Source organism: Myxine glutinosa, chromosome 1, assembly GCF_964187855.1.
Source record: "Myxine glutinosa chromosome 1, kmMyxGlut1.1, whole genome shotgun sequence".
Taxonomy (NCBI): domain Eukaryota; kingdom Metazoa; phylum Chordata; class Myxini; order Myxiniformes; family Myxinidae; genus Myxine; species Myxine glutinosa.
In genome coordinates this window covers 282,971,540-282,997,395 of record NC_136261.1, presented here as the reverse complement: position 1 = coordinate 282,997,395, position 25,856 = coordinate 282,971,540, and the positions used below count along the sequence as shown (strand labels likewise).

At 55.1% G+C, this 25,856-nt stretch overlaps 1 protein-coding gene across 1 annotated transcript in view; it reads left to right on the top strand.

Annotated features, from left to right (window-relative positions):
• Positions 1–2,471: 2,471 nt before the first annotated feature.
• Positions 2,472–25,856, top strand: part of LOC144892153 (uncharacterized) — a 31,991-nt gene continuing 8,606 nt past the window's right edge. The window contains exons 1-2 of the mRNA XM_078777391.1: positions 2,472–2,628; positions 2,727–6,688. Coding sequence (XP_078633517.1) covers positions 2,832–6,688 — 3,857 coding nt within the window. The 5' untranslated portion in view covers positions 2,472–2,628; positions 2,727–2,831. The remainder of the gene's footprint in view (positions 2,629–2,726; positions 6,689–25,856) is intronic.

The window sequence follows — 25,856 nt, the reverse complement described above, 5'->3', positions numbered from 1 at the left end:
AGGCTGGGCATGCCCGGCCGCTCTGGGCGAGCCCTGGAAAGGCGATAGCGGGCATGCCCGGACGCTCTGGGCGAGCCCTGAAAAGGCGATAGCGGGCATGCCCGGACGCTCTGGGCGAGCCCTGGAAAGGCGAGAGCGGGCATGCCCGGGAAAGACGAGACCGGGCGTGCCCGGGAGGTTCGGGCGTGCCCGGGAACAGTGAGTCCGGGCATGCCCGGGAGAGGCGCGTCTGGCCGTGTTCTGGCCGGTGCAAGGCGATTGTGTGCATCCAGCGGTAACCGCTACAGTATATATATATATATATGTATATATATGTATATATATTTATATAACTCCCAAAGCGAGGAAACACGAGGGTTCCTCAACTAGCCTAGCCAGGCCAGACCGTGGGTTGGGCCTATTATGGCGCGCGTCGGACGATCAATGCCTTACAATTCCCCACAACAATCCCAAGCCTCTCACCCAGCCAGCAGATCTCCAACAACATTCCCTCGGACTGCAGCCTCTTCTCCAGAACCCGAAGAGGCGTTATCTGCCTGCGGGATCTGGGAAGCCACCGGGGACTGGCTGGCTGGCCTACACGCCATGAGAACGCGATCGAACCTGACCGCAGTCTTCCGTCTCGCGACGGGGAATATTAAACCCGACCTTTTCGATCATTGTTTGTATCACAACAAAACAGGTTGAGAGAATGGGAAAACCGCACGCGATGTAACTATGAAAGCAGATTACAACGCTAAAACGAAAGTAAAGGAAAAAAAACGTTAGGTAAGACACCCGATTCAACAGAATACTCTTCTTCTTTTACAACAACAATTTTACAATACAACAGATACAAAAAAACATGATCAACACTATCAAAAGCCCTTTCCAAATTAAGGAATATTATCCCAAAATCTTTTTCCAAGCAATCACATTCCATTAAATCCCTGATCAAAAAAATATTATCATAAATAGATCTGTTTGGGATGCAGTAATTCTGATCAGGGTGGACTAGATCACCGATTACCGTCTTCAACCGACTGGCCAACATTTCTGACAATATTTTGTAGTCCGTACATAGCAACGAGACCGGCCGCCAATTCTTTATCTGCCGAAGATCTCCAGTCTTTGGAATCAGTGACACCCCCGCTCTTCGAAAGCTTAGTGGTAGTTCTCCAAGCACCAAGGATGATTCCAGGACATTCAATAATTCAGGGCCCAAAAGGTCCCAAAACGCCACGAAGAATTCTGCCGGTCGGCTGTCAATCCCAGGCACATACAAATAAATAACAAGACCCAATCACGTCTCTCACCCACAACTGGAGGATATAACCAATCCACCCAGAGGGGAAAGTACCACCCAGAAATACATGCGATATGAGCTCAGAGCTCCATAAAAATGGTCCATCAGCTCTTTCTGGTGCACATGTGGTCACTCGGAAGAACAACATGGTGGACGATTGTACCTGACGAGATTGTTTATGTTAATGGCGAATGATGTGTGGAGTCCACAAGGTGTCAAACACCACGTCAAAAGTGCTGTCTGCACAATGTCCTGATGTTATAGATGTGTGTGGTGGAAGAAATATCGACTCAAGAGATACAAAGTTATTCCACATCTTCCTCCCGACGACAGCAGACTCACCTGCACTTTCCCACTTCCCTTCCTGTTTGTAAGGTACCTGTTATGCCCTTTATCTCTACTCTGAGTTTTACCTCCTCTAATAAAATATTTGTGTACTTTCGTTAATACAGAACATTTGTCACATGTTGATGGCGTGTTGCTTGACGTCATACCTGAAAGGGAATGAGGTTTACGAGCCTCTCGGAGATGTATACTGAATATGCTTGAGGTTTCTGTATGTGAGAGATGGATGCAAAAAACATATTGGATCAGGAAAAATTATTTGGATCAATTGGTGGTGAAATCGGACACACGCACAAAACACACACACACACACACACACACACACACACACGTACACACACACACACACACACACACACACACACACACACACACACACGTACACACATACACACACGCACACATGTGCACACGTACACACATACAAACACAGGACGAAGTCGGTTCGGAAAACTCAGCTGCAGCGAGGTGGAAATGAGCAGCTGCACATTTCACCATCCACAGGAAGGCTCTCGAACCGCACTTTTAATCCGGTTAAAACGTTCACGTAAATCTTCGCACTTGTTTAAAGTTCACCTGTTGAAGTTGTAGCAGGTAGCCGAGGTTGAAGTAGAGCATGAAACCGCAAAACAAAGCAACGAGAAAGACGCACGTCGTCGCCATCTTGAAGCAAAGTTTGAAATGCGATAAAGAACCGTAGCTCTGTGACGTCACACCCTCGCAGTTGGGCCCGTTGGTGACGTCACAATTAAGGGTTCTGTTCGCTATCGGTTCGAATAATCGACATAAAAACGGTATTTAATTTCGAGTAAGTTCGTTATCCCATTGATGATGATGATGAGTGTAGTGAAATCGTATCCGTACTGAACCCGGGTGGGGATGCTCGCTGCTCGCTGTCATTGTTGTCCCCACTAGGGGCGTGACTATAAGACCCGTTGCTGTGTCAGTGCTCCGAGACTTCTCCCTTGTGACATGTTACATCGGTAGCCTCGTTAATGGTACGCCTTTATAGAATATCTAGCTTGCTTGCATTGACTGATATGAATGGCTTTATGAGATGTCGCATCGTATGCTTATTGTGTATTTCTACTTACAGGAATGATCTGATGATCTAAATGCAATTAAACCAAACCGTTGGACTAAAGTTGTGCGGACCTGAATGGTTTTCCACAACACTTAATTGCATTTAAGATCTGCTGACATGGCTGGCAACAAGACGTTGACGGTGTCCATTTTCAGCGCCGACCCACAAGCCACGGACGGAGGCTTGCAACTCAAGCACTGGCTCCGACAACTGGAGCATCTCTTTGATGAGCCTGAGACCGCTCCGACGCCTGCCGCGAAGCTGGCAATATTACACTCAAAAATCGACTACCGGGTCTACCACGCGGTCGCTCAATGCACGACGTATGATCTTACCATCGCGGAGCTCAAGCGGCTTTATATAAAAGAAAAAAGCCCTGTGTATGCGCGTTATTTGCTGCAGACGCGGCGGCAGCAGCCCAACGAGCCTATGGATCATTACGCCCAGGAGCTCCGGCAGCTCATGCTGGACAGCGCCAAGGAGCCACGGACTCCCGAGCAGGCTAAAGATGATCGACTTTTAGATGCCTTCATAGCAGGGGTCTCCTCCCAGGAACTACGTCTCAAACTCTTGGAGAAGACCGACCTGACCTTCGCTACGGCGGTTGAGCAAGCGACGGTGTATACCGAAGCGCGGATGCAATCGAACGCCTATGATCGCACGCGCCTTTTGGCGGGCACCTCACTACACGCCCGGCCGGAGAGTACCACTGACGAGGACGTGGATCCGCCTGCTGAACTCCGGGATGCTCCGGAGGATGACCCTACCCTGACAGCTGCCGTTACGACCAGCAGACCCAAGGCCTTGCGCGGGGCCGCATGTTTTTTTTGTGGAGGGCCTCGTCATGCCCGAGTCGTGTGTCCGGCACGTGACGCTATTTGCCATTTGTGCTCGCTAAAGGGACATTACGCGAAAGTGTGCAAGAAATCGGCACGCGGCTCGCGGCCCTTCGACTCGCGCAGCCGCGGTCGCGCAGGCGCGGCAACCTTGAACGGGCTTGTAGCAGAACCCACGAGCCCAGCGCCTTACCCGACTTCGAAGGGGAGGGCCCCTCTCTGCGGCCCGCTGGGCGCGCAGACAACCTTGACTGGCGCCACCGGACAGCCACCACCGTCTCATTCTCCATCGGGGACAAAGGCCGCGTCCTTGGCCAAACCTCGAGCCACGCAAGGGAAGAAACAGCTTTCGAATACTACGGAAGCCTTTTGTCAAAGCGACCAAACGAAAAAGGCGATTTCGAATACTACTACGGAAGCCTTTTGTCAAAGCGACCAAACGAAAAAGGCGATTTCGAATACTACGGAAGCCTTTTGTCAAAGCGACCAAACGAAAAAGGCGATTTCGGCTACAACGGAAGCCTTTATCTGCCAGGAGTGTCAAAAGGCGATGCCAAATACTACGGAGGCCTTTTCTCGTCGGATTTTGAATCGCGAAACACCGGAATGCTGGGGAAAGCCCTCTGATGACGATAATGGATTCCCCATGGTCAACGCAGACTCCGGCCACGATCGCAAAACTGCTGCTGGTGTAGGATCCACCCGCGAGGCTGGTCCGACCCATTCGGGGGGCTCAGTCCCGCTCCCAGCTGCCTCGTCTGGCCTGGCTCAAGCCCTTATTCCCCTTATGGTTGAGGGCCATTGTGTTCAGGCCTTGGTGGACACCGGATCTACGGATAGTTTTATCGACCAGCGACTTGTGCTCAGGCATGGATGGCGGATCGGGCGGTCTACGAGACGGATCTTCATGGCTTCCCAGGGACTCCGGCTTAGCACAAAAGGGGAATGCCGATTGAAACTAGTGCTAAAGGGACGGGTTTTCCCTGATGTACACCTTATGGTTTTACCCGCATTATGTGCTGATATTCTGCTAGGACACGATTTTCTTAAGCTGCATGGACGTCTGGTAATGGAGTTCGGTGGGCCTGACACTCTTGTTGTGGGGGCGGACGACGCGCTAACGGTGTGCGCCCTAGCGCAAATGGACGTCCGTCCGCTTTCACTGTTCCCCAATCTAACCTCCGACTGTACCCCTGTCGCGGTAAAATCGAGACGCTACTCTCGCGCGGACATGCAATTCATTGCGGACGAAACGACTCAGCTCTTGAAAGACGGCATCATAGAACCTAGTAGGTCGCCGTGGCGTGCCCAGGTCTTAGTGGTGCGCAGTGAGGCCCATCGCAAACGCATGGTGATCGACTATTCCCAAACGATTAACCGCTTTACACAGCTGGATGCCTACCCCCTTCCGGGGATGGACGCGCTAGTGCAACAGGTGTCCCAGTATTCGGTCTATAGTACTCTCGATCTCCGTAGTGCGTACCACCAGATCCCTATCTCTAGGGCGGATCGTATCTATACCGCTTTCGAGTCGGGGCAGCGGTTGTACCAATTCACACGATTGCCCTTTGGGGTGACGAACGGGGTCGCTTGTTTCCAGAGGGCCATGGATGACCTCGTTGCGCGGGAGCACTTAACCGATGTTTTCGTCTACCTCGATAACCTTACGGTTTGTGGATATGACCAAGGGCACCATGACGCTAATCTGAAGCGCTTCCTTGAGGTCGCGCAACGGTATCACTTAACTATGAACGAGGATAAGTGCCGATACTCCCTACGCACCATAGATCTTCTGGGGTACACCGTGACCCATGGCTCTGTCTCTCCGGATAAGGAACGTCTGCGACCTTTGCTCGACATGGCCCCTCCCTGCGATCGGGCGTCCCTGAAACGCGCCCTTGGGCTGTTCGCCCATTACTCCAAATGGGTGCAAAATTTCTCCGCGAAACTTCGCCCCCTTGTGGCCTGCGACACTTTTCCCCTGAGTTCGGCCGCATTGACGGCCTTTGAAGGTCTTAAGACCGACATCGCCCGAGCCGCCGTAGCAACCATCGACGAGAGCGGCTCGTTCGTCCTCGAAAGTGACGCCTCGGATCAGGCCATCGCGGCGACCCTCTCCCAAGGGGGACGTCCCGTGGCTTTCTTTTCACGGACTCTTACCTCCGCTGAGCGGCGGCACTCGTCCGTTGAAAAGGAAGCGTATGCGATCGTCGAGTCTATTCGGCGATGGCGCCCGTACCTACTCGGGCGGAGCTTCCAAATCATCACGGACCAGCAAAGCGTTGCGTTCATGTACGACACCTTACACGCCCAGCGCATTAAGAACGAGAAAATCACTCGCTGGCGTATCGAACTCGCCGACTTCTGTTACACCATCAAATATCGCCCAGGGAAGGATAACCAGGCCGCCGATGCCTTATCGCGCCCCACTACATGTGCTGGTATCACCTCGTTGGAGGGCCTACGGGTGCTGCATGCTACTGCGGGCCATCCCGGCGTAACGCGTTTCGCTCATTTCGTGCGGAGTGGGAATCTCCCTTACTCGATTGACGATATCCGCCGTATCTGTCGCGACTGCGCTATCTGCGCGGAAATCAAACCGCGTTTCTATAACCCCCCTATGGGGACTCTGGTGAAGGCTACACGCCCGTGGGAACGCTTGGCGATGGATTTCAAGGGCCCTTTGCCGGTGTCGAGCGGCTCTCGCTATCTGCTCACTATCGTTGATGAGTACTCACGATTCCCCTTTGCTTATATGTGCGCGGACATGACTGCTGCCACGGTGATGCGTTGCTTACAGAACTTGTTCTCAATGTTCGGTTACCCGGCCTATGTCCATACCGACCGGGGTGCAGTCTTCTTGTCTCAGGAGGTGCGCGGCTATCTGCTCCAAAACAACGTTGCGTCTAGTTACACCACGCCGTATAGACCCCAGGCTAATGGGCAGATCGAACGCTTCAACGGGATTATCTGGAGGGCCGTCATGCTCCATCTCCGGACCCACGGCCGGGGCCTCGATAAATGGGCTTGGTCGCTACCTGCGGCGTTGAACTCAATCCGGGCACTCCTGAGTACGGCAACTAACCAAACTCCCCACGAGCGTCTTTTCCACCACCCCAGGAGCTCGGGGTGTATACGGTCTTTGCCCAGTTGGCTCGCTGGGCCCGGGCCGGCCTACTACTACCTTAAACGGGCAGTTCGCGCGAGCAAGTACGACCCCCTTGTGGACAAAGTGCAGATTCTCCAGGCTAATCCTGAGCATGCTCGTGTGATGACGTCTGATGGTCGTGAGACTACTGTCTCCGTTCGTCATCTTGCCCCTTGCGGGGTCGACGACCTTAGTAGGGAATCGGACGAACCGGTCGAACCCATCTATGAGACTATGACCTCTCCCGACGCTCCCATCGCCGATAGTCCACCGACCCTCCCCCCGTCGAGACTGCCCGGGTCCGACGACTTGGCGTTACCCCCTTCATCACCCGACCCTGTTGACGCCTCTGACACCGGGGATACAGGGTTACGAGACGCCGTACCCGGGGAATTTCGAACGCGTGCTGGCAGAGAAATTCGCCGCCCGGCCCGCTACGGTTGGGCCGACTGATACTCCGCGCCCATGCTGACGCTCACTCGCTTTTAGCCACGCGGCCGTATAATTCTGACGGGGGGTGAATGTAGTGAAATCGTATCCGTACTGAACCCGGGTGGGGATGCTCGCTGCTCGCTGTCATTGTTGTCCCCACTAGGGGCGTGACTATAAGACCCGTTGCTGTGTCAGTGCTCCGAGACTTCTCCCTTGTGACATGTTACATCGGTAGCCTCGTTAATGGTACGCCTTTATAGAATATCTAGCTTGCTTGCATTGACTGATATGAATGGCTTTATGAGATGTCGCATCGTATGCTTATTGTGTATTTCTACTTACAGGAATGATCTGATGATCTAAATGCAATTAAACCAAACCGTTGGACTAAAGTTGTGCGGACCTGAATGGTTTTCCACAACACTGAGCGCTCATCGTTTGTTTACAAACATTTCCCATTATAATTATTGTGTTTTATGTTATAGTCGGATTCGGTTGTTTTAAAATAGTCACAATGGTTACCAGTCATTTCAGAGCAGGTCAAGCCCTCAGCCAAAATAATTGACATCTTCATAACTGTCTGTATTGTGGCGGCGCCAGGTTTCAGATCGAAGAAGAGGTGTTAACCTCAGTTCACCTCAAACTTACCGGGCCTGAGGCGACCGAGCATGAATAAGTTTGTGGGGAATGCAGGGAATGACTAAAGAGCTAATTAGTCAGGGAATGATAATTTCAGGGAGAAGGTGAGAAAATTCAAGGGATTTAATGTTCGTGGGAGGGGAAGGGGCACGCAAAGGGAACAATAGGAGAATATAAATCAAAAAGGGAACAATGGGGAAAAATGGGGAAAAAGGATCATGGCGTCTCGTTTACCTGGCGAAAGCTGTCGTGCTGTCGGGACCCAAAGCTGAAGGAGGAGCAAAGATCGGAATACTGAGGTGAATATGGTGAATATGGTGAGGCTCAGGTGTACCATACTGGAGGACGGAGTAACCAGGTAGAGATATTAAGGAATCAGACACATCTTGAAGGAGGAAAGTTTCTGTTAAGCAGATTAAGTCTGGTTTGTCAGAAGCAACCTGTATGGAGAGATCAATTAGGTTTGAAAGAAGGCCCTGGTTCTTTGAGGTCCATACCGTGAAGGAAGAGGGAGGGGGAACATCGGATACAGGACAGGGGAGGGTAGGGGAGGGGTAGAGTAAGATGAGGAAGAGGAAGAGGTAGGGAGAGCTGTTGATAGTGTGTTGGAGATTGCAGAAGAGTTAGGAGAAAGGGGAGGATGAGGCACACAAAAGGTTTGATGGTGATGGGATGAGGTGCAGTGATTTTTATTTTTTTTAAGGGTGGGGGGCATAACAAGGAAGAGGGTTAGAGGAGGTGGAGGTATGAGTTTGAAGTGAGAGTAAGTGGGAAGGAAGCAGCTTTGAGGAGGGGGGGGGGGGTGAGAGAGGAGAATTGGAGACAAATGGAGGGTGAGGAGACTTGAAGGGGATGGGTGAGGGGGACTTTCGAAGGGGAGGAGTGACGGGTGTTTTGAAGGAGAGGGGTGAGGGGGGGATTTAGGAGGGGAGGGGCGAGGAGGAAGTTTTGGAGGGGAGGGGTGATGGGGGAGATTTGAAGGGGAGGGGTAAGGGGGGAGTCTAGGAGGGTAGGGGCGAGGGGGGAGTTTAGGAGGAGAGGGGTGGGGGGGGGGGAGTTTAGGAGGAGAGGGGTGAGGGGGGGGGGGAGTTTAGGAGAGGAGGGGTGTGTTGGGATTTTAGAAAGTGTTGGACGATTAATGGTAAACAAACATTTATTGCAAAATGAGTTTCTTGTGATATCAAATCACATGAGCAAAATGAGTTTCTTATTGCAAAGTCAGAGATCCCTTTGAAAACGTTAGAGGAGGGGTGGAATGAAGGTGAGTTTAGAGAACTAGCAACGGTACCAGCCCTACGGGCGGGGCTTCAATTGGGAGGCGGGGCTTCAATTGGGAGGCCCAAATGAAAAGGCAAAATATCAGAAATTGAAGGCTTTTATTTTAAACGATTTATATAAACATCCGTTAAATCAAATCACACGCAAATCATCAAAATCTAAACAGTATTTGTGGACAAACCGTTTGGGCAATGGGCTCTCCAATATTCCATGTGCCCACGGTTTGAATTACGTAACGTAACGTTTGTGACGGTGTTTGCGTTCACGGGAGTGTTTGATGTGACGGTACGAACGTAATTTTGTAATGGTTTTCGTTTTTATTTTCGTAATCGTTTAATGAACGTTTAATGTTTAATAAACGTTTAATGAGCGGAAGAATAATGTTTAATGATCATTAAATGAACTAGGGCATGCCCGTACTATATCTATATCTAAAATTATATCCCCCCCCTCTATTTACATGAAATGGTTTGGTCCAAAGCGAACGGCTTGCGAGTACGGTCACAATCCCCCCCCTCTATTTACATGCAATGGTTTGGTCCAAAGCGAACGGCTTCCGGAGTTTGGTAAAGAAATCGCCATCGCGTGCACAAACGCGCAGGAAAGCGAATGAATCGCAAATTCGTTTTTATTAGTTGTAAAACATAGTTTAACGCCAACATAGTTTGCAAACGTGAAATAAATGAATACGCTCTCAAATGTGCCATCCGAGGCAGAGTGTGCCCGCCACGTTCGGCACACGCGATCGTTCGCTGCTCTCTGATTGGTTGAATCGTTTTTTGGACATAGCTCGGTAAGTAATTGTCCGATTAATATGAAACCTTGAAAAGGCACATCCTCGGGTCCCCAGCAATATACCTGGCAAGTTAAAAGTATATCGGACCCGTGGTTGTCGAGAAACAGCGGTCACAGACAAACGTACAAACGTACAAACGTACAGACAGAGATTACTGGAATTATAGATAGACTAGGGCATTGCCCGTACTATATCTATATCTAAAATTATATCCCCCCCCTCTATTTACATGAAATGGTTTGGTCCAAAGCGAACGGCTTGCGAGTACGGTGACAATCCCCCCCCTCTATTTACATGCAATGGTTTGGTCCAAAGCGAACGGCTTGCGAGTACGGTGACAATCCCCCCCCCCCCCCCCCTCTATTTACATGCAATGGTTTGGTCCAAAGCGAACGGCTTCCGGAGTTTGGTAAAGAAATCGCCATCGCGTGCACAAACGCGCAGGAAAGCGAATGAATCGCAAATTCGGTTTTATTAGTTTTAAAACATAGTTTAACGCCAACATAGTTTGCAAACGTGAAATAAATGAATACGCTCTCAAATGTGCCATCCGAGGCAGAGTGTGTCCTCCACGTTCGGCACACGCGATCGTTCGCTGCTCTCTGATTGGTTGAATCGTTTTTTGGACATAGCTCGGTAAGTAATTGTCCGATTAATATGAAACCTTGAAAAGGCACATCCTCGGGTCCCCAGCAATATACCTGGCAAGTTAAAAGTATATCGGACCCGTGGTTGTCGAGAAACAGCGGTCACAGACAAACGTACAGACGTACAAACGTACAGACGTACAAACAGAGATTACTGGAATTATAGATAGACTAGGGCATTGCCCGTACTATATCTATATCTAAAATTATATCCCCCCCCTCTATTTACATGAAATGGTTTGGTCCAAAGCGAACGGCTTCCGGAGTTTGGTAAAGCAATCGCCATCGCGTGCACAAACGCGCAGGAAAGCGAATGAATCGCAAATTCGTTTTTATTAGTTTTAAAACTTTATTAAAACATAGTTTAACGGCAACATAGTTTTCCAACGTGAAATAAATGAATACGCTGTCAAATGTGCCATCCGAGGCAGAGTGTGTCCGCCACGTTCGGCACACGCGATCGTTCGCTGCTCTCTGATTGGTTGAATCGTTTTTTGGACATAGCTCGGTAAGTAATTGTCCGATTAATATGAAACCTTGAAAAGGCACATCCTCGGGTCCCCAGCAATATACCTGGCAAGTTAAAAGTATATCGGACCCGTGGTTGTCGAGAAACAGCGGTCACAGACAGACAAACGTACAAACGTACAAACGTACAGAGATTACTGGAATTATAGATAGATGAATGAATGTAATGAATAATGCCATGGCGTCGCGTTGGCAGCAGTGACAATATATAAATGTTTTCCAAAAACTTCAAAGAGAGAAAAGGAACTTTTATCAGCAATGTCGTCTATCCTGAAGTTCAAAGCTGAAGAAGAGGTACAAAATCATTCCATTTTTTTTCCTCAGGTAAAGCGTACAGTTGATATCACGATTTGAAACACGATGGAATAATATTTACCGATATGAACAGTGATGTGGTTTTTTTGAAATTGAAATTCTTAAAATACTGTTGATTTTGATGATTTGCGTGTGATATTTAACGGATGTTTATATAAATCGCGCCCCCCAATTGAAGCCCCGCCCTTAGGGCGGGTACCGTTGCTAGTTATATATAATGGTGATACAACAATTTTTACCGCTTTGCTTTGAAGAACGGAAATGAAGGGGGAGGCGGAGGAGCGTGTTAGTATGTCTGGTTGAAGGCTTTGGGTGGTGAGGGGGCTTGAAGCCAGATTTTAATCTTACAGCCGCCATGTTGGTGCTCACCGTCACTGCGATACGAAGCGAAAGATGCCTCAGAGCTGTCACATTCACAATCGCTATATCGTATGGACTCCCGATACATGTATCCTTCATTGTAAAAACTACCAAGTCAACAGTTAAAAGGATTTTGAGCCGATAGGTGTTACGACCTTGGCAAGATCGATGGAGACAGCGATCTGTTACCTTACCGATTCGATCCTATTCGATTCGGTTGTTGGAGTCTGATCGGTGCAGCTGTGCAGCGATTGGTGCAGCCGTTTATGCGGCACCGGGGAAAATAACGTTATGCGGGAGTCTAAACCTGAACATGCTGGAGGCAAAGCTGAAATTGGAAAAACAATATAGCCTATTTTACTCCAGGAGATCCCAGGATTACCCACCCAAAATATTGTTGCGATCGGTTCAGCCATTTATGCGGTACCTTCGAACGGACGGACAGATGGAAGGACAGACAGACGGACGTCACTTCGTCCGTCTCATGCAGGAGCACGGGCTCCTTCAATATTAATATTATGCTGTGCGAGTCGTGTTTGCGCAAAAGTCAAACGCTGTATATGTCTTGCCTCCGGTCCTAATAGTAATACTATTGCATATGGTCCAATGAAGCACGAAAATAAAAATGGTACTTTTGTAAAGTCGTTCCCCCACAAATTATTTCTAAGCTGCCTAACTAGATCAATCACATGGGGGTTAAATGCATGTTACAAGTGAGCTCCAATCGGTGGAGGCGTCGTGGTACACCGGGCTAAGGCGGACCACGATGACGTATCAACGATGAGATCGAGAGCTGCAAACTGCAAAGGTTCGTAACCCTCGATCCTGGGCCCCCGCAGGTGTTGCGCCGCAGAAAATGAGCCTCAAGCTAAAGACGTCCGGACGGACGCCCCGGCCACCCGGGCCTCCACCCTTTTGAATCTAAACCAATTAATCAATAATTAATCACTGAAAAGCTAATTAATGCATTTGAAATCGTCCAACGTTCCTTGTCGTGACGTCACATTCAACCGATCGTAAATCTAAATGTTGTCTTTTTTTAAGGATATTTATATAAAACTTTTCGGTTTATAATTATATATATAAAATCGATGGACATGACGCGGGGTAACATCATGAAAGAATAAAAGAAAATATAACTTCCCTTTCCAGGAACTTGATGCCAAGAAGAAGAAGAAGAAGACGCCGACGAGGAAGAAGAAGAAGAAAAAAACAACACCCTCCGGCTCCTCGGGCACACTGTAACTGTAAGTGGGTCGAAGCTCACAGTCACATAAATGTACAATTGCACAATAGAGTATCTGCTTTCTTACCACGATTCGTATACACTGAATTGCAAAAAAGATGTCGAACATGTCGTCACGTTTGTGGGCAAACGAAAGTCGGTCATTTAGGGAAGTGTGTTGCATCGCCTCGTCAATGTCAATGACAATGTCAGTTCGGCTGTGGTTTGCCAAATACCAAATAGTAAAGCGCGGCGTTACGCGCGCTGCTTGTGAGCAAGGAGGAAGCGGACAAGCGGTAACATATAAACGTCTTTATTGTAAGACTACACTGTAACACTGAAATGCTCCGGGCTGGTCGCCCGGTGTATATCATGAGGCCACGCCTACCCCTCGGGCGTGGCCACCGCCCACTTGGTGTGTGGAATGATGTCACCATGCCAGTGGGCTTTTGTGTCCGCCACACGCGCCCCCCCAGAATTCCCGCGCACCTGGAGGGCCAGTTTGCGGGGCAGACGAATGACCCGGCCGAAGCGCCCCCTGGCGATCGGCGGCGTCCGGGGTGCAGGGATGCCAGGTGGGATGCCCCTGGCTGCCCCTGGGATGGGTGCAGGACCGGGGGGCGGCGGGGCTGGGCGGTGCCGGGGGTCCGCCCGCAGGAGGGCGGCCCCGACGTGGGGGTCGGGCCACTGGCGGTGGATGGTCCACATCGAGGTGGGCCGGCTTGAGGCGGTCTACCGAAACGCGGTCAGGAGTACCGCCGATGTCCAGGGTGAAGTGCTTCGCCCCGGTCTCCAGCACGCGGAAAGGCCCGTCGTACGGGGGCCGCAGTGGTGTCCGATGGGCATCGTGGCGGACGAAGACGTACCCCGCCGTGCGAAGCTCCGGGGCGACGTGCGTCGGTGGGTGCCCGTGGCATGCCGTTGGCACCGGGGCGAACCTCTGGGCGGTCTCTTGCAGAGCGGAGCGCTGCTGTGCCGCGGACCATGGTGCTGTGGAGTCGGGGAGGAACTCGCCCGGCACCCGCAGCGGTTGCCCGAAAACCAACTCCGCCGCGGATGCGCGCAGGTCCTCCTTGGGCGCCGTCCAGAGGCCCAGCAGGACCCAGGGGAGCCTGTCGACCCAGCCGCCGTCGCGGAGGGTGGCCCGGAGCGCGGCCTTCAATGAGCGGTGAAATCGCTCACACAGGCCGTTAGCCTGGGGGTGGTAGGCCGTGGTTCGGTGCAGCCGGACCCCGAGCCCCTGCGCAACCGCCCCCCAGAGCTCTGAGGTGAACTGGGGGCCGCGGTCGGATGAGATGTCTGAGGGGGCGCCGAACCGGGCGACCCAGGTGGCGATGAAAGCCTGCGCGACATCGGCCGCCGTTGTCGACGCCAAGGGCACGGCCTCCGGCCACCGGGTGGTGCGGTCCACCATGGTGAGGACGTAGGTGAAACCCCGCGAGGGGGGCAGAGGTCCCACCAGGTCCACGTGGACGTGGTCAAACCGGCGTTCCGGCACCGTGAACGGGGCCAACGGGGCCTGGGTGTGCCGGTGCACCTTGGCGCGCTGGCACGCGAGGCACGTCCTGGCCCAGCCGCGGACGGCCTTCCGGAGGCCATGCCAGACGAACTTGTCGGCGATCAGCCTTTGGGAGGCCCTCGCGCCCGGGTGGGACAGGCCGTGGATGGCGTCAAACACCTGGCGCTGCCAGCCCGCGGGCACGATGGGGCGAGGACGCCCGAGGGAGACGTCGCACAAGAGGGCCACGCCCGCGCCGTCGAACGGCACCTCGGTGACGCGGAGGCCCGTGACGGCGGTCCGCAAGGCCTGGACGTCGGGGTCAGCGGCCTGGTCCGCTGCCATCCGGGCATAGTCGATGCCGAGGTGGACTGCGTGGGCGACGGCCCGGGAAAGGCAATCCGCCACCGGGTTGTCCTTCCCCGCGACGTGCTGGATGTCCGTCGTGTACTCGGACACGGCCAAGAGGTGACGCTGCTGCCGGGCCGACCACGGCTCGGTGACCTTGCCCATCGCGAAGATCAGCGGCTTGTGGTCGACGAAGGCTGTGAACGCCCGGCCCTCGAGCAGATGGCGGAAGTGCCTGACCGCCAAGTGAAGTCCGAGCAACTCGCGGTCGAAGGTACTGTAACGGCGTTCGGGCGGGCGAAGCTGCCGGCTAAAGAACGCCAGCGGTTGCCAAGCTCCACGCACCCATTGCTCGTGCACCGCGCCCACCGCGTAATCCGAGGCATCGGTGGTGAGGGCGATCGGTGCATCGGGCGCCGGGTGCGCGAGCATGGTGGCGTTAGCCAAGGCGAGCTTCGCGCCCGTGAACGCCGTGTCCATCTGCTCGGTCCAGGTAACGTCGCCTTTGCCCGGCTTACCTCGGAGAGCTTCGTGCAGGGGGCGCAGGAGCTGGGTGATACGGGGCAGGAACCGATGGTAAAAGTTCACCATGCCCAGGAACTCCTGCAGCCCTCTGATCGTGCGGGGGCGCGGAAACCCCTTCACCGCCTCCACCTTGGCCGGCAGGGGGACTGCTCCGTGCCTGGTGACACGGTGCCCCAGAAAATCGATTGTGGCGGCGCCGAACCGGCACTTTGCGGGGTTCACAATCAGGCCATGCTGGCCCAGGCGTTCGAAGAGCGTGCGGAGGTGGCGTAGGTGCTCTTCGCGGGACGCGCTGGCGACGAGGATATCGTCCAGGTAGACGTAGACAAAATCCAAGTCGCGCAGGACGCTGTCCATCAGTCGCTGGAACGCCTGAGCCGCATTCTTCAGACCGAAGGGCATGCGCAGGAACTCGAAGAGTCCGAATGGCGTGATGACCGCCGTCTTCGGGACGTCCTCCGGCCTGACGGGGACCTGATGGTAGCCGCGTATGAGGTCCACCTTCGAGAAGAAGGACCTGCCCGCCAAACGGGCGGAAAAGTCCTGAATGTGGGGGACGGGGTAGCGGTCGGGAGTCGTGGCGTCATTGAGACGGCGATAGTCCCCGCACGGTCGCCATCCCCCGCCGGGCTTCGGCACGATGTGCAGCGGCGACGCCCAAGCGCTCTCTGAGCGCCGAACGATGCCGAGTCGCTCCAGGGTAGCGAACGCCGCTTTTGCCACCGCCAGCTTCGTCGGCTCGAGGCGGCGTGCCCGGGCGTAAACCGGTGGCCCGACGGTGGGGATGTGATGGGCCACCCCGTGCTTGACGGCCCCCGCCGAGAAGGTGGGCCGCGTGAGGGCCGGGAAGCCGGCGAGGAGGCGGGTGAATGCGTCCGCTGCCGGAAGCGTACAGACCAACGTGGCCGGAACCGAATCGTTCGGCAAGCCGCTTGGCAAGCCGCTCGTTGAGCTGGGCAACGCACAAGCGAGCGAGCTGAACGTCTCGGCCTGGACAAGCCGTCTGCGCTTGACGTCGACCAGGAGCCCATTAGCGCACAGGAAGTCCGCGCCAAGCAGTGCCATGGGCACGTCGGCGGTGACGAACGTCCATCGGAAAACCTGCCCTCCAAACCGCAGAGAGAGGCAGCGTTTTCCGTACGTACGGATGGGCGTCCCGTTCGCGGCAAGCAGCGCGGGGCCCCCACCCGCGGCGTGCTTGTCTGACGTGCCGGCGGGAATGACACTCACCTGCGCTCCCGTGTCGCACAGGTAACGGCGCCCGGAGAAGGTGTCCGTTATGAACAGCAGGCTGCTCGAACGGCCGGCGCTCATCGCCACTATTGAGCGCCGGCCCGGGCGTTTCCCGACCCGTTGAAGGAGCACGGCGGATGACACCGCCGAGCTTCGTGGCCGAACTTGGCGTGGAACCAGCACCAGGTGGTGGAGCTGGAGGAGCGCGGCTGGCTCCGCCAGGCCGGTGGAGTTGGCGGGTTTCCCCACGGTGGCGGTTTTCGCCGCGGCGGTGGGCGGGGCGTGGCGGCGTTCACGAGGTGCGTATCAGCATGTTGCTGAACATCAGCACACTGTAGAAGCTGATGCTGTGGAACATGCTGCTGAACATCAGCGTCGAAGGCCGTGACGGCCACGCCGACGCTCGCCCGCGTGTCCGAAGCGGCGAAGTACCTGTCCGCCTTGGCGGCCAATGCTCGGGGTTCCGTTAGCTCGGTCCCGGCCAACGCGAGGCGAACCTGCGCTGGAAGTTGGCGCCGGAAAAGCGCCCGGAATAGCGAACCGGGGGCTTCGTCGCCCAACAGTGACAGCATATGGTCCATTCGGACCGACGGGCGCGTCTCACCGAGCTCGGGGAGATCCAGGAGGCGGTCGGCCCGTGCGTCGTCCGTGAGGCCGAACGTGGCTAGGAGTAGCCGCTTGAGTGCCTCGTACTTGTGGCCGTCCGGTGGGTGGCGAAGGACGGACACAACTCGAGCGGCCATGCCGGGCCCGAGGGAGGCGACGACATGGCAGTAGCGCAGGTCGTCGTTGGTGAGGCGCCGAAGCTGAAATTGGGCTGCGGCTTGAACGAACCAGACTTCGGCCTGGGCCTCCCAAAATTCGGGAAGTTTAATCGCCATTGCCTTGTCGTTGGCCATTGCAATGGCGTCGTGTTCGGAAGGATCGCTACGGCAGATCCAACGTCGAGGGTCACCAGTAAAGCGCGGCGTTACGCGCGCTGCTTGTGAGCAAGGAGGAAGCGGACAAGCGGTAACATATAAACGTCTTTATTGTAAGACTACACTGTAACACTGAAATGCTCCGGGCTGGTCGCCCGGTGTATATCATGAGGCCACGCCTACCCCTCGGGCGTGGCCACCGCCCACTTGGTGCGTGGAATGATGTCACCACGCCAGTGGGCTTTTGTGTCCGCCACAATAGGACCTTTCTTTTGTTTATTTTTCCTTTTTCTTAAAGTCTACCGAACACCGACGCCCTTTTGCTGTTATGAGGCCACGTGATGTTCACTGTTGGTGGTGTGGTGTTGCAAAAAAAACCAGCTAATATGATTGGAAGATACGATTGGGAGTGGAAGAAGAAGCACATTTGGGCTTTTGTGGATCACTTTTAAACTAAATTTCATCAAAGATACGGGGTTAGCAATCTCTGATTGAGTCTCTGATTTTGCTAACTGTTTGAACCTTCTGCCTCTGGTTTGCTTGTTCTTTGGATGTTGGGGTGCAGTGGCGTATATAGAGCCCCGCGCCTCTGCAAGCGCCATTGAACCTTAAAAAGAAGAAGAAGAAGAATAGCAGAAGAAGAAGAGGCAGAAATAGAAGAAGAGGAGGCAGACGATTTTGGCTGAGGTGTAACATCATTGGCTGAGGGGTAGCATCATTGGCTGAGGGGTAGCATCATTGGCTGAGGGGTAGCATCATTGGCTGAGGTGTAACATCATTGGCTGAGGGGTAACATCATTGGCTGAGGTGTAGCATCATTGGCTGAGGTGTGGCATCATTGGCTGAGGTGTAGCATCATTGGCTGAGGTGTGGCATCATTGGCTGAGGTGTAGCATCATTGGCTGAGGTGTAGCATCATTGGCTGAGGGGTAGCATCATTGGCTGAGGTGTAGCATCATTGGCTGAGGGGTAGCATCATTGGCTGAGGTGTAGCATCATTGGCTGAGGTGTAGCATCATTGGCTGAGGGGTAACATCATTGGCTGAGGGGTTACATCATTGGCTGAGGGGTAGCATCATTGGCTGAGGGGTAGCATCATTGGCTGAGGGGTAGCATCATTGGCTGAGGGGTAGCATCATTGGCTGAGGGGTAGCATCATTGGCTGAGGTGTGGCATCATTGGCTGAGGGGTGGCATCATTGGCTGAGGTGTAGCATCATTGGCTGAAGTGTAGCATCATTGGCTGAGGGGTGGCATCATTGGCTGAGGGGTAACATCATTGGCTGAGGTGTAGCATCATTGGATGAGGTGTAGCATCATTGGCTGAGGGGTGGCATCATTGGCTGAGGTGTAACATCATTGGATGAGGGGTGGCATCATTGGCTGAGGTGTAACATCATTGGCTGAGCTGTAACATCATTGGATGAGGGGTGGCATCATTGGATGAGGTGTAACATCATTGGATGAGGTGTAACATCATTGGCTGAGGGGTAACATCATTGGCTGAGGGGTAACATCATTGGCTGAGGGGTAACATCATTGGCTGAGGGGTAACATCATTGGCTGAGGTGTAACATCATTGGCTGAGGTGTAACATCATTGGCTGAGGGGTAACATCATTGGCTGAGGGGTGGCATCATTGGCTGAGGTGTAACATCATTGGATGAGGGGTGGCATCATTGGCTGAGGTGTAACATCATTGGCTGAGGTGTAACATCATTGGATGAGGGGTGGCATCATTGGATGAGGTGTAACATCATTGGATGAGGTGTAACATCATTGGCTGAGGTGTAGCATCATTGGATGAGGGGTGGCATCATTGGCTGAGGTGTAACATCATTGGCTGAGGGGTGACATCATTGGCTGAGGGGTGGCATCATTGGCTGCGGGGTGGCATCATTGGCTGAGGGGTGACATCATTGGCTGAGGGGTAGCATCATTGGCTGCGGGGTGGCATCATTGGCTGAGGGGTGGCATCATTGGCTGAGGTGTAACATCATTGGCTGAGGGGTGACATCATTGGCTGAGGTGTAACATCATTGGCTGAGGTGTAACATCATTGGCTGAGGGGTGACATCATTGGCTGCGGGGTGGCATCATTGGCTGAGGTGTAACATCATTGGCTGAGGGGTGACATCATTGGCTGAGGTGTAACATCATTGGCTGAGGTGTAACATCATTGGCTGAGGTGTAACATCATTGGCTGAGGGGTGACATCATTGGCTGAGGGGTAGCATCATTGGCTGCGGGGTGGCATCATTGGCTGAGGGGTGGCATCATTGGCTGAGGTGTAACATCATTGGCTGAGGGGTGACATCATTGGCTGAGGTGTAACATCATTGGCTGAGGTGTAACATCATTGGCTGAGGTGTAACATCATTGGCTGAGGGGTGACATCATTGGCTGAGGGGTAGCATCATTGGCTGCGGGGTGGCATCATTGGCTGAGGGGTGGCATCATTGGCTGAGGTGTAACATCATTGGCTGAGGTGTAACATCATTGGCTGAGGTGTAACATCATTGGCTGAGGGGTGACATCATTGGCAGCGGGGTGGCATCATTGGCTGAGGGGTGACATCATTGGCTGAGGGGTAGCATCATTGGCTGCGGGGTGGCATCATTGGCTGAGGGGTGGCATCATTGGCTGAGGGGTGGCATCATTGGCTGAGGGGTGACATCATTGGCTGAGGGGTAGCATCATTGGCTGCAGGGTGGCATCATTGGCTGAGGGGTGACATCATTGGCTGAGGGGTGACATCATTGGCTGAGGGGTGGCATCATTGGCTGAGGGGTGGCATCATTGGCTGAGGGGTGGCATCATTGGCTGAGGGGTAGCACCATTGGCTGAGGGGTGACATCATTGGCTGAGGGGTAGCATCATTGGCTGAGGGGTAGCATCATTGGCTGCGGGGTCACATCATTGGCTGAGGGGGAGCATCATTGGCTGAGGGGTCGCATCATTGGCTGAGGGGTGGCATCATTGGCTGCGGGGTAGCATCATTGGCTGAGGGGTGGCATCATTGGCTGAGGGGTGGCATCATTGGCTGAGGGGTGGCATCATTGGCTGAGGTGTAACATCATTGGCTGAGGGGCGACCTCATTGGCTGAGGGGCGGCATCATTGGCTGAGGGGCGGCATCATTGGCTGAGGGGTGGCATCATTGGCTGAGGGGTGGCATCATTGGCTGAGGGGTAGCATCATTGGCTGAGGGGTGGCATCATTGGCTGAGGGGTGGCATCATTGGCTGAGGGGTGACATCATTGGCTGAGGGGTAGCATCATTGGCTGAGGGGTGACATCATTGGCTGCGGGGTGGCATCATTGGCTGAGGGGTGGCATCATTGGCTGAGGGGTGACATCATTGGCTGAGGGGTGACATCATTGGCTGAGGGGTAGCATCATTGGCTGAGGGGTGACATCATTGGTTGAGGGGTAGCATCATTGGCTGAGGTGTAGCATCATTGGCTGAGGGGTGGCATCATTGGCTGAGGGGTGGCATCATTGGCTGAGGGGTGGCATCATTGGCTGAGGGGTGGCATCATTGGCTGAGGGGTAGCATCATTGGCTGAGGGGTGGCATCATTGGCTGAGGGGTGGCATCATTGGCTGAGGGGTGACATCATTGGCTGAGGGGTAGCATCATTGGCTGAGGGGTGACATCATTGGCTGAGGGGTGACATCATTGGCTGAGGGGTGACATCATTGGCTGAGGGGTGACATCATTGGCTGCGGGGTGGCATCATTGGCTGAGGGGTGGCATCATTGGCTGAGGGGTGGCATCATTGGCTGAGGGGTGACATCATTGGCTGAGGGGTGACATCATTGGCTGAGGGGTAGCATCATTGGCTGAGGGGTGACATCATTGGCTGAGGGGTAGCATCATTGGCTGAGGTGTAGCATCATTGGCTGAGGAGTCACATCATTGGCTGAGGTGTAGCATCATTGGCTGAGGGGTAGCATCATTGGCTGAGGTGTAGCATCATTGGCTGAGGGGTAGCATCATTGGCTGAGGTGTAGCATTATTGGCTGAGGGGTCGCATCATTGGCTGAGGGGTGGCATCATTGGCTGAGGTGTAGCATCATTGGCTGAGGTGTAGCATCATTGGCTGAGGGGTAGCATCATTGGCTGCGTGGTGGCATCATTGGCTGAGGGGTAGCATCATTGGCTGAGGGGTCACATCATTGGCTGAGGGGTCACATCATTGGCTGACGGGTCACATCATTGGCTGAGGGGTCACATCATTGGCTGAGGGGTAGCATCATTGGCTGCGGGGTGGCATCATTGGCTGCAGGGTGGCATCATTGGCTGAGGGGTAGCATCATTGGCTGAGGGGTGACATCATTGGCTGAGGGGTGGCATCATTGGCTGAGGGGTCACATCATTGGCTGAGGGGTCACATCATTGGCTGAGGGGTGGCATCATTGGCTGAGGGGTAGCATCATTGGCTGAGGTGTAGCATCATTGGCTGAGGAGTGGCTTCATTGGCAGAGGGGGAGCATCATTGGCTGAGGGGTCACATCATTGGCTGAGGGGTAGCATCATTGGCTGAGGGGAGCATCATTGGCTGAGGGGTCACATCATTGGCTGAGGTGTAGCATCATTGGCTGAGGAGTGGCATCATTGGCTGCGGGGTAGCATCATTGGCTGAGGTGTAACATCATTGGCTGAGGGGCGACATCATTGGCTGAGGTGTAGCATCATTGGCTGAGGGGTGGCATCATTGGCTGAGGGGTAGCATCATTGGCTGAGGGGTGGCATCATTGGCTGCGGAGTTCACTATGCTGGAGCGGCTGGGCATCGTACGGCGCTCCAAGAGTGCTTGGGCGTCGCCGCTACACATCGTGCCGAAGCCTGGCGGAGGATGGCGGCCGTGCGGGGACGACCGCCGCCTCAACGATGCCACCACCCCCGACCGTTACCCGGTCCCCCACATCCAAGACTTTTCCGCCCAGTTGGCGAAAATGTCCTGCTTCTCTAAGGTGGACCTCATATGCGGCTATCACCAGGTCCCCGTCAGGCCGGAAGACATCCCGAAGACGGCCGTCATTACGCCATTCGGCCTCTTTGAGTTCCTTCGGATGCCCTTCGGTTTGAAGAATGCGGCTCAGGCGTTCCAACGTCTGATGGACAGCGTCTTGCGCGACCTGGATTTCGTCTATGTCTACCTGGACGACATCCTCGTCGCAAGCGCGTCCCGTGAAGAGGACCTCCGCCACCTCCGCACGCTCTTCGAACGCCTGGGGCCAGCATGGCCTGATCGTGAACCCCGCCAAGTGCCGGTTCGGCGTCGCCGAGATCGACTTTTTGGGGCACCGCGTCACCAGGCACGGGGCCATCCCCTTACCAGCAAAGGTGGAGGCAGTCAAGGGGTTTCCGCGCCCCCGCATGATCAGGGGGCTCCAGGAGTTCCTGGGCATGGTGAAGTTCTACCATCGGTTCCTGCCCCGCGTCGCCCAGCTCCTGCGCCCCCTGCACGAGGCCCTCCGGGGGAAGCCGGGCAAAGGTGACATCGTTTGGACCGAGCAGATGGACGCGGCGTTCGCGGGCGCGAAGCTCGCCTTGGTTAACGCCACCATGCTCGCGCACCCGGCGCCCGATGCACTGATCGCCCTCACCACCGACGCGTCGGACTACGCGGTGGGCGCGGTGCACGAGCAATGGGTGCGTGGAGCTTGGCAACCGCTGGCGTTTTTCAGCCGGCAGCTTCGCCCGCACGAACGCCGGTACACGTACAGTACCTTCGACCGCGAGTTGCTCGGGCTTCACCTGGCGGTCAGGCACTTTCGCCATCTGCTCGAGGGCCGTTCGTTCACGGCCTTCGTCGACCACAAGCCCCTGGTCTTCGCGATGGCCAAGGTCGCCGAGCCGTGGTCGGCCCGGCAGCAGCGTCACCTCTCGGCCGTGTCCAAGTACACAACGGACATCCGGCACGTCGCGGGGAAGGACAACCCGGTGGCGGATTGCCTTTCCCGGTCCGTCGCCCACGCGGTCCAACTCGGCATCGACTATGCCCGGATGGCGGCGGACCAGACCACCGACCCCGACGTCCAGGCCTTGCGGACCGCCGTCACGGGCCTCCGCGTCACCGAGGTGCCGTTCGACGGCGCGGGCACGGCCCTCTTGTGCGACGTCTCCCTCGGGCGGCCTCGCCCCATCGTGCCCGCGGGCTGGCAGCGCCGGGTTTTTGACGCCATCCATGGCCTGTCCCACCCGGGCACGAAGGCCTCCCAGAGGCTGGTCGCCAACAAGTTCGTCTGGCATGGCCTCCGGAAGGTCGTCCGCGATTGGACCAGGACGTGCCTCGCGTGCCAGCGCGCGAAGGTGCACCGCCACACCCAGACCCCTTTGGCCCCGTTTACGGTGCCCGAACTTCGGTTCAACCACGTTCACGTGGACTTGGTGGGACCTCTGCCCCCCTCGCGGGGTTTCACCCACGTCCTCACCATGGTGGACCGCACCACCCGGTGGCCGGAGGCCGTGCCTTTGGCGGCGACGACGGCGGCGGACGTCGCGCAGGCGTTCATCGCCACCTGGGTTGCCGGTTCGGCGCCCCCTCGGACATCTCATCCGACCGCGGCCCCCAGTTCACCTCAGAGCTCTGCGGGGCGGTCGCGCGGGGGCTCGGTGTCCAGCTGCACCGTACCACGGCCTATCACCCCCAGGCCAACGGCCTGTGCGAGCGTTTCCACCGCTCCTTAAAGGCCGCGCTCCGGGCCACCCTCCGCGACGGCGGCTGGGTCGACAGGCTCCCCTGGGTCCTGCTGGGCCTCCGGACGGCGCCCAAGGACGACCTGCGTGCATCCGCGGCGGAGTTGGTCTTCGGACAACCGCTGCGGGTGTCGGGCGAGTTCCTCCCCGACTCCACGGCACCATGGTCCGCGGCGCAGCAGCGCTCTGCGCTGCAGGAGACCGCCCAGAGGTTCGCCCCGGTGCCGACGGCGCACCACGGGCGCCCGCCAACGCACGTCGCCCCGGAGCTTCGCACGGCGGAGTACGTGTTCGTCCGACACGACGCCCACCGGACACCGCTGCGGCCCCCGTACGACGGGCCCTTCCGCGTGCTGGAGACCGGGGTGAAGCACTTCACCCTGGACATTGGCGGTACTCCTGACCGCGTTTCCATGGACCGCCTCAAACCGGCCCACCTCGACGTGGACCACCCCCCGCCAGTGGCTCAGCCCCCGCGTCGGGGTCGCCCCCCGGCGGGCGGACCCCCGGCACCGCCCAACCCCGCCGGCACGCCGCCCCCGGCCCCGCACCCATCCCAGGGGCGGCCGGTGGCATCCCGGCATCCCAGACGCCGCCAGCCGCCAGAGGGCGCTTCGGCCGGGTCATCCGTTTGCCTCGCAATCTGACCCTTCAGGTGCGCGGGAATTCGGGGGGGGGGGGGGGGCGCGTGTGGCGGACACAATGGCTCGCTGGCGCGATGACATCATTCCGCGCACCAAGAGGGTGTCGGCCACGCCCGAGGGGTAGGCGTGGCCTCGGGATATACACTGGGCTCACAGCCCCGAGCACGGCAGTGCTATAGTTTGATCCTTCGAATAAAGACGCTTTTGGTTACGTACGTTGTTGCTTCCTTTATTGGCAAGACAAGTCGTGCGCATAGCACCGCACTACAGCATCATCTTTGTCATTCTCTTCCTGATGCAAACTTATTTCTGAGGCACAAATCTCCCCAGGATCAGAAACATGGATATCGTTTTCATTCCTGTTTAGCTGCTCATCGTCACATGCAGCTTCCTTATCATCCCTTTTATTTTGTTCCAGATGTGCAGGCTTACAGGTTTCTTCTGAGGAGCTGTCCGACTTATCTGTTCTGTCATTACGCTCGGCCATCCCTGCGCAAACCTCTGTGACCATTACATTAATGTGATGTAAGACATCAGGGTTATCAATATTAAACAAGAATGTATCAATTGAATGCAGGTTTATTAGCAACAACGATGAACAATCAATCTGCAAGACAAAGAAAGCGATGGTAGATATTAGAATAAGATAATAGATACAGAATATGCAAATAACAATGCGCAGTATTACACAAGATGAGAACGCAATAGAGAACAGCACCATACAAGAGTTGTCTATCTCCCTTTCCCAAAAACGTTCAATTGTGACACAGAATAGAACGAAACTGGAGACCGAGAAAAAGGATCACATGAGTTTATAATTGATATTCTTCTGAATTGAATCGGGCTGGTGGTTTGATAATCCGCTTCGGGCGGCCCGTCACCACCCGATCAATCGTCGGAGTCCTCTGAGGGCAGTTCGTAATTTCCTGGTCCATTGTGGGAGTCTCCGGTGGGTGGTTCACTATCGCCCTGTCCGACGCCGGAGTCCCCTCCAGCTGGTCCATCATCACCCGAACCGTCAAGGGGGCAGAAATAGGCAGTGACCGTGGAGGTGTGGCGGTGGTC